The sequence below is a fragment of the Gymnoscopelus braueri genome (assembly GCF_963280865.1).
Source record: "Gymnoscopelus braueri genome assembly, chromosome: 14".
Taxonomy (NCBI): domain Eukaryota; kingdom Metazoa; phylum Chordata; class Actinopteri; order Myctophiformes; family Myctophidae; genus Gymnoscopelus; species Gymnoscopelus braueri.
The window spans coordinates 925001-934838 of record NC_137619.1 but is presented as its reverse complement, the minus strand read 5'-3'; the positions used below and the strand labels follow the sequence as shown (position 1 = coordinate 934838).

Here is a 9838-nt window from a genome sequence, read left to right as displayed (position 1 = left end):
TAATTCAAATAAATTTATTAAATACAAAAGACTCTTTGGCAGTGCAGCACAGAAAAACCCAATACACATATTTGGTAGATTAATAAAAAATAAAAACGAATAACAGGTTGCAGCTCTCAAGTTAAACCAAAGGGTATAAAGTCAATAATTAAAACCCATTTTCCTGTAATGTTTTTCTTTGAGTGTGAAAAATATATATATAAATGTACTAAAATTGCATGCCAAATAGTTAACAATGAACCAAAGGGAATATTTCTTTTTCTTTTTTTTTACAAGGCTTTTTTGATAAGAATAAAAACCAAGAACAATTTGTAAGTCTTAAGAATACTATATCAATTGTAACACACTATAAACCAAAGTTACCAACTCCAGAGACACTTGAGATCTTAGTCGAGTTTGTTTCGTCAAATTTCTCTTTCACAACTTTGGCCCAACACCACGAGGCGGATAGAGGAAGACACACAGACCCACAGAAAAGCAGAACTGCAGCACGTGACAGTGTTTTCACTAAATCCTTAAGACAGCATCATTTCTCTCTCCTCTAGCTCCAGTGAGCCTCAGGTCATAAGGCACAAACTAATAGCAACATAAGTCTCTTTACTAGCTAACCCCATGTGATGAGAAAATCTTTTTGTTAGCTAACCCAAATGTGATGAGAAAAAAATAAAGCAAAGGCTGAATACAGCTCCCAAGGTACATAGTTTAAGTCAATATAAATAGGACAATAAATATTTCCTCCATCGTGTACATAGTTTGAGCTACAACGTACTGTAGTGTGGACTAACAGGTGTAAAGATAGCCCCACGTGTTTCCAAGTGGAATCTTAACAGATCCAGGTCTAAATTAGTTTTAATGCACTGTCTAGTGTTTCATAGCGTTATTATTGTGACCAAAAAACAAACAGCATTATTTGGTTCAGTGGAATACTGGAATGGAGATCCCTAAACGAAAACACTGCTTTTGAAAAAATACGACGCCTGACACGCTACAAACACGGAGCCGTGTGCGTACGTCTTCATGTAAAGAAACACGTCTTTTATGTAAAGAAGGGTGCAATACGCGTGATGACGTTTTAAAGTTCACTAAACACCACGACCGTCACCATGATAGGGTCGACGCCCTACAAAAGAAAAAGTGTGCGTGAGTGTGTGTGTGTTCCAGAGATGGAGAAACAGTACTGACCACCATATTTACACACTTCTCTATAAGATTAAACAGGTTGCACTGGGATGCTGGTTGTCCCAATAAAAAGGCATAGTAGTAATATATGTGATGCAGGTGATTATAAAGCAATTAAGTAATTAAGAAGATAATACCGTAGATATTCTGCTGCGACACTTATCACGCTATCTTCTGCTCTAAGCCTCAGAGCAGGGTGCTAGTCAATGCTACAATGTAGAAGAAATGATATATAATTAGGAAAGCATATTACTTATTTTTCCATTTGTTATTGAAGCAAAGTGAGCAGCAGTCCAATCACTGAAAGAGGCGATACATGGATATTTATCTAGTGTGTATAACTGTAAGTGTTATGTCTGACTACCTAATAGACAGGGAGTGTCCTCATGTACTAAAGTAAATAACAGACTGAACCCATGCTTTGAGACAACAAAAACATTTTACATTCCCTCCATAAGTGTTTTGTGTTTAGGGCTGGGCAATATATCCATATTATTATATCCATATTGTTTGTGATATGAGACTCGAGTGGATTTTGCATATCTTATTTTAAACTTTCAAAAAAATGGCAAAAATTGATAAAATTGTCCATCTACAGGCTCAGAAAGTGTTGCATCCCGATGCGTTGTGAGCTCGTAGATGTACATAAGCTATATTTGACCATTTTTATCAAAAAGAAAAAAGAAAATGTACATTTGCGCCACAATAGGACATTATCATCACAATGATATCCGATCCCTCCTGACTGCCCAGCCCTGTTAGTTTGTGTGATGGTACATATTTACTGACCTCTCTGGGTCTCTTAGTCTGGTGATCTAATGAATGTCCCCGTCTGACATTGAGAGGACTATAAATTGTCAAAGTGAGTCTGCAGGTTGGTCTGTCTTTGGTCTGTTGGCCTGGTAGTATTGGAACAGACAGGTAAACAGACTGAGAAGGAGCAGGCTGGGGGGTGAGAGCCCCGGTCTCAGCCACAAGTCCAAGACGTCCAGATGACTGGCTGTGGTCTAACTCTAGCCCAGACCAGAGCTTCACAGATCTTATCCTGAGGACCTGCTGTACACGGGGGTCAGTTGTTCAATTCAAACAGCTATTGTTGTAAAGCTCACAAAGATTTATTGCCAAATTACAAAAAAAAGAAAAGAGATAAAGCTAGGTTATGCCACACTGTGACAATATCAACTGGCACAAATCCACAAGTGATGCTCATTTCAAGGGAAGTTAGTCAAATTCCTTTTTGAAACGCGTAGATACACCAAGATGTGCTTTGAGTCATAGTTTATTATATACAGGTCTGGTCCCCAGGATAAATCACCAAGAAGTTTTGGCCTGGAAAATAAATACCCAACTCTTTCCATGTGGAAGGCCAGGAACCTTTAACCCTTTCAACAGAATCAAGGTCCAGGTCAGTTTCATGTCCTCAGTAAGAGGGGAATCCAGAGGTTGAGGCTGTCGGCCTGTGAGGTTTACTTTGTATCCCTTAGAGCCTGAGTGTTTGATGTGGTCCGTGTTTGACTTGGTCCATTATTGCCAAAAGAATCTGGTTGGTCCATTCAGTACCTCTTCTCTTGGCCCCAGTCTCTCCTTTGAACCCTTGCAGTATAAAGGAGGAGGAAACGGAGCCTCCTCAAGGCTGCCAGGGTTTCCGGTCCTTTCCTTTCTGGTCAGGAATGTGCTTGTAGCGACACTTGTCCCCAAAATGGCAGCCAGTGGTTCTCCAGAAGTAACACTCGTCTCCGTTCACCGGGCCGCGCCGTCTGGGTCTGAGCACAAAGGAGCCGCGTTACAAACTCACTTCCCTGACGTTACCAGGGCCTTTTATCATTTAAAACACTTCCTGACATTACCAGAGCCTTATATCATTTAAAACACATTTAAAACACATTACCAGAGCCTTATATCATTTAAAACACATTTAAAACACATTACCAGAGCCTTTTATCATTTAAAACACATCTTTTATCATTTAAAACACATCTCCAAAGTAAGAAACAAGGTTATAATAGTTTAGTATTTTTCACTTTAGTTTAAGTTTGTTTAGATTTTTTTTCTCTAATTCAGTTAGTTTTAATTAGTTTCTAGAGCGGATTTGCTAGTTAGTTTTAGTGTTAGTTTTTTATACTTTCAGTCATCTGTTAGGTGCAGCATTTAAAAAAGGGCCAGAGTAAGTGTAGGCTATTGTGTAATAAAAACAGCTGGTGTAAAGCTAGTACAGCGAAACACCCAAAAAGCTTATAAATTGATAAAAACAAAAACTAAGGGCATTATGTCTATAATTTCAGTTCATTTTAGTTAGTTTTGTAAACACACAACACAGTTTCAGTTGTTTATCGTTTTAACTATAATAACCTTGGTAAGAAGCTTCATGTCTCAGTCTGACATGGTATCTGTACTTTTAAGTGCAAGACTTTTTAAGATCTTTTAAATAGAACTCTGGAGGAAATTTAAGACCAATTTGACATCAAAACGAGTTGTTAAATGCAACACGTTCTCACCCCAAGGCCTCAATTTGACCAGACATATTTGATTAGTTGGGAGGCCACATTTCACACCTTGGGGTGAGAACTGGATCCATCAGGCATATGCGGACCATGGAGATTCCAACATTGAAAATACCATTACAGCAAGTTAAAAACATTGACAACAAGGCAGGCACGCTGTCAGAAGTGAGGTCATGAGGCGTGACCAAGCGAGGCCGATCGGACACTTAAATACACTTAAACAAGCAGCGAAACATGACACCCTGGAGTCAGAATGTACTGCAATCCGCAACAGTAATTGAAATACTAAAGCAATATGTATTCGTCTAGCCTATTTCAGATTTACTAATACTTTTGAAGGCCTTAAAGACAATGGTTAGCAGTCATGCCATTTGATTGTGCATGTTTCCTGTATAAAAAAAAACCCCAGTAAGCTAGGGTAGTAACATGTCACAGATATTGGCTTGAGTTTACAGTACAGTAACAGGACTCCCAAAGACAAAAAAAAACAAAAAAACAAAGGTGGTGCATCACAACTCGCTTTGGGTCATCTTGTCATAACAAACCTGGAACCTAAAACGTTGTTTATTAGTCTTAACCCAAACTTAAACCTACAGGAGACATAATCTACACCTCATTTTAACTTCAAACTCTTTTGTGATAATAAATTGAAGAAGACAACAGTGGTGTCTGTCTCCTTCTCCTAGTAGGCTACTGCTGCCGCCTGGTGGCCAGAGAGAGAAACTTGTCATTTTTTTGTTTCTACAGATAGCTCTCAACTGGCAGATTTGATAGAAATGGGGGGACATACACATTCTATAAAAAGCATTTAATTTGGACAGAAAATGTGTATGCACCCCCCAAGTGCAGGATGAGTCATCAACATTTCTTTTCCCCTCGAGTATGAAGTTAAGAGCAAAATGGCCACCGTGTTACAAAAGTGTGAGTAGTTTCAAGTATTTTATTTGTATTTTTTTCCCCCAATTTTTTTATCCCACGATTTTGTAACCCATTTTTTCACCCAGTCCCAATTGCCTAAGCTGTAATCCTGGGCGCTACTCTCCCTCTGCCAGCCTGGGGAGAGCCCCGAACTGAGCTCATGCTTCTTTCAACGAATGAGGAGTGAGCAGGCCGCTTCTCATCACCTGACAGGGGGGAGTTTCCCCGGTACGTAGCATGCAGAAGGAACACGTTATTCCAACCAGTTCCTTTCCCCTCCATCAGGCGCCCCGGCTGACCAGGGGGAGGCAGTATAGAGCCCAGGATTACTGCATGTTTTTTGTGAGGGTACCTACCCTAGGAGACACGGGGAGAACATGCAAACTCCACACAGAAAGGCCTTTTCGCCAACCCCACCTAGGGTATGGGCACTGATGACACGGAGGAGAGAACACGCCCACAGCGTCCCCCGGTGGGAATCAAACCCAGGACCTTCTAGCTGTGAGCTGACAGCACTACCGACTGCGCCACCGTGCCCCCTTCCAGTAGTTTCAAGTATGAAAGCTATTAGCTTCAGCACCACGGAGAGAGAGTTTGTAACGTGTTCCTTACCCGACAGCTGCCCCTACAGTCTGCTGTGTGATGGGCAGGGTGGTCTTCAGCGGGATGGGGATGACCCTCTGGGTACGACGATCTGGATAACGCACCACCAGCCTCGTGTTCTCAATACTATAACCCTGTTGGTATAAACACAGGTTACAACACAATACTATAACCCTGTTGGTATAAACACAGGTTACAACACAATACTATAACCCTGTTGGTATAAACACAGGTTACAACACAATACTATAACCCTGTTGGTATAAACACCGGTTACAACACAATACTATAACCCTGTTGGTATAAACACAGGTTACAACACAATACTATAACCCTGTTGGTATAAACACAGGTTACAACACAATACTATAACCCTGTTGGTATAAACACAGGTTACAACACAATACTATAACCCTGTTGGTATAAACACCGGTTACAACACAATACTATAACCCTGTTGGTATAAACACAGGTTACAACACAATACTATAACCCTGTTGGTATAAACACAGGTTACAACACAATACTATAACCCTGTTGGTATAAACACAGGTTACAACACAATACTATAACCCTGTTGGTATAAACACAGGTTACAACACAATACTATAACCCTGTTTGCGAACGCCGCGCCTCCGCCCAAGTGGAGCCTACTATGAAACTCTGCTCGGCTTGTGTGTGTGTGTGTGTGTGTCTGTGTGCAGTGCACTGCCTGGGTGCGCCAGAGTGCAGCTACAGTCAAAACACACACACACACACACACACACACACACACACACACAACACACACAAGTCCGTAAATACACAATATTTTCGAGCTGCGTTCGCTTCCAGCGTTCGCGCGTCTTACTTGTGGTAGAAACACAGGTTACAATCACAATCACATAAGTCAACTCTACAGGGTGAGAATACAGTAAGGCAGATATTCTCAGCCTTTTTAACCACTAAAAGGTCTACTGAAATGAAAAATACTTTTTTCACAATTTTAGAGCATATCCGTTGTCATCATATGGGCATACCTAGCAATAGATGCCAAATAAATTGAAAAAAAGCCAATCTTACTTCCTTCCTGTGAACGACAACGTGCTGCGTGATGACATAGATCAACTTTCATGAATATAAATTAATCTTGATTTCGTTCAGCTGCGTGAGTCCCATAGCTGCACACAGCTGATTTTAATTACAGAACTACTCCATTTTTAATCTCATTCAAGATGACATCCAGACGGTGTATTACTCATTGTAAACTTAATCAACACTAAAATATGTATCTGAAAACATTATAGGTTAGACATAAGCAACTTGGTATAAAACATTCTGCACAGTGGCTGTCTTTCTCTCCCTTGACCAGCCTGCTCATACAGGCTACAAACAATAACACTGTGTACCATGTGAGTGAGGTTCTACCGTGCCATAGCCTGAAGGGATGGAAACTTCTGATTGGTTGCGAGGCTGAAACTTTCAGACTGAAACTTCAAAATAAAATTACCGAAAATGTCATTGCCCTGGATCTTTAACCCCACTTCATTACAGTCCCACAGGGCTCTAGACTCGGCCCGCTCCTTTTTTCCCCTCTACACCAAATGTTCTTGAATCTTCACCGAAAATAGCCGATCTACAAGCTCCTATCTGATAGGATTTGTACCCCCTTTGTACCCCCTAATCTTCACTGTAAAACCCTCAGTGTCCGGACCCCACCATGATGAGAACCACTGCAGTAAAGGAACCACTCACTCCAGTCACTCACATTAAGTTTGTCCATAGCGTGGGCCGCCATGTTGGCGTTCTTGAAGTTGACAAAGGCACAGAAGCGCTCGTGAAGCACCCGGATGCTCTCTATCTCCCCATACCTGACAAAACAAACAAATACACATTCAAAGATAATCCAATGACAACCAATGAGTTCAAAGAGTTCAATGAGTCTGTTCAGATGGAGAAAGGTCATATTGCCAAAATGTAAAGTGCAGCTGGATTCTAAGAAAGCGTTAACGTAGATTGTGATTTGGACTCTTGGCTGCAACAATCCATGATCTTCTTAGAGTTTATTCTATTGATTACTTTTTTTATTAATCAAATAATCGAGAAGCACTTTCTATATATATTTATTTTCTTTTATATGTTGTGCAAAAATAGTGAGTCTAGACGATCTACAAGCAAGAAATGTTATGAACAAAAAACAAGGCTTTGCCTATTACGACATGCTCAAAATAGGGATCAATTATTAATATTAAGACAATTTTATAAAATTATTTTGTATAATGGATAACTGCTGCACCCCTAGTAGACATGAACAAATAGTCGTACATTTTAAAAAGGTCCCATAGATGCTTCTCAGTCAGTTCTGTCGTCACGTTTCCCACCCACAGAGACGGACATGGACTTCTGATGGAGAGAGAGAGCAGGAAAAGATAAAAAACATTTCACATCACTAATGATGTCATCAGTTCTTCAAAGAACAGAAGAGCAGTTTCATCTATAATGACATAAACCTGTCAGTGAGGTCACTATGCTTGGTTTTACCGGACAAACATAAAAGGCCAGTGGTCACTTACCCAGCCTGACCCATGAACGAGTCCTGGTACCCACCTGCAAAGAGACCATGAGAGAACACACACACTATGAGCTTGTATATCTGCTATTTTTTAATATAGGCGGGTGCATATATGAAAAAAAAGCACCTTACCCAAAAAAAATTGGAACAAAAGGTTTCTCAACTGTTTTCTGTAGTATGTGGTGTCCTGAATAACATACTAAAAGTCTACCAAAGTTTGATCACTGGAAAGGTGTTATTTTCAAGATGGCGTCCACGATGCCCAAAAAATCATTAAAACAGCCTAACTCCTTCATTATTTATCCTAGACAAGTACTTTTTGTGTCTAACCGTATGTTTTTGGGGCCTAGGAATCCATTGGACTTGTCCAAATTGCAGAGATACAATTAGATAATTGTGAATTCCAATATTTAGTTTGTGACTCTATTAAAACCCTTTGAAATGGTCTCCCATTTCAAGTTAACTAGTACAACAATGCCATGCAGGAATTCAATGATCTCATCTACACGACCAGTGAGCAACACAGAGAATCCACAGATTCCAGGATGAAACGAGATCACGCTGACCAGGAAAAGATCAAAGAAAAACGTGGCACTTTTAAACCATTCTCTCTAGACCCATCTCTGAGAAACATTGTGACTGGTGTAGTCGCCAAAGAAGACGTGAATATTCATGAGTTTGAGACTGTTGGGAATGAGTTCATTGAAAAAAATGTTGGAAAGCCCATTTTTGGGATCTAATTCAAACGCAAAGACCGGGCAAAAACCCTTGCAGATGAGTCTAGCATCAAAGTTACCAAAGACCGAACCATTGATCCTGGTCTGTTGTTCCAACGATTTCTGATTATGTCAAAAACCGGAGACCTTTCACTGGAAGATGTAATGACCTATGAGCTCAGCCCATTCCCTGCAGCCCTGTTTGAAGCCAAATAAATATTCCGTAAGGCTGACAAACCCCAACTAGCTCAGGCAGTGACTGAACTGTCAAGCGAGGAATCAAAGAAAACTATACTGGATTCTATCCCACCAACTGAACAGTATGTCCTTGATGGTGGCTCCCTGATTCATCGCTTGCCATGGAAAATGGGTGACAGTTATGGTGTCATTGCACAGTCCTATGCTGACTTTACCATACACCAATATGGTGAATGGGTTTCTGCTCCCAAATCTGCTCCCAAATCAAGCAAAAAATGTGGTAGAGGACCTTGGGAGCAAGGCAATGGCAGTTATGTTTGGTGGCAAGAATACAGATTCACTTTCATCTTTGCGCTACAAACTTCTTAGCAAGAAAATTGTGTCTGCCAAATCATTGATCAACCCAGAACATCTCCCTCCAACAGAGTCCTTGACTAAATATCACTGCCAAAGAGTTTATTACCAGATCATGGTGTGGACTGAAATGGAGAGTGACATGAATCCGGTGGATTGGGGATGGAGATTGGAGGACAATCACTTTGTGCCAGTTATGACCAGTTATGACCAATAAAACTGCTGCCCCAGAAAGCCTCCTGCATATGGTCTACTGTAATTGCAAAACTGCTTGCCAAACATAACGGTGTAGTAGCAGACAATACGGACTGAATTGTGAGAAAAATACAAAAACAATATCTATACTACAATCCGCAGACTGGCTGAAAGCGGGAAAAACCGGTGTCAGTTGCATGTTAGGTTTCGCTTTTGGTTTGCATGCTGCAGTTAGGTTTCGCTTTCGTTTTGCGCTTTGTACAGTACAGTACAGTACTGTACAGTACAGTACAGTACAGACCGTACAGTACAGACCGTACAGTACAGTACAGACCGTACAGTACAGTACAGACCGTACAGTACAGACCGTACAGTACAGTACGTACAGTACAGTACAGTACAGTACAGACCGTACAGTACAGTACAGTACAGTACAGTACAGTACAGTACAGTACAGACCGTACAGTACAGTACAGTACAGTACAGTAGAGACCGTACAGTACAGTACAGACCGTACAGTACTGTACAGTAGAGACCGTACAGTACAGTACAGTACAGTACAGTACAGTACAGTACAGTACAGTACAGTACAGACCGTACAGTACAGTACAGACCGTACAGTA

The 9838-nt window shown here is 40.8% G+C and overlaps 1 protein-coding gene across 1 annotated transcript in view; it reads right to left on the bottom strand.

Annotated features, from left to right (window-relative positions):
- Positions 1–9838, bottom strand: part of LOC308101024 (uncharacterized protein) — a 32370-nt gene continuing 22532 nt past the window's right edge. The window contains exons 12-16 of the mRNA XM_080450306.1: positions 7754–7787; positions 7506–7583; positions 6949–7051; positions 5211–5335; positions 1–2942 (exon numbers count right to left, since the gene is read on the bottom strand). Coding sequence (XP_080306432.1) covers positions 2807–2942; positions 5211–5335; positions 6949–7051; positions 7506–7583; positions 7754–7787 — 476 coding nt within the window. The 3' untranslated portion in view covers positions 1–2806. The remainder of the gene's footprint in view (positions 2943–5210; positions 5336–6948; positions 7052–7505; positions 7584–7753; positions 7788–9838) is intronic.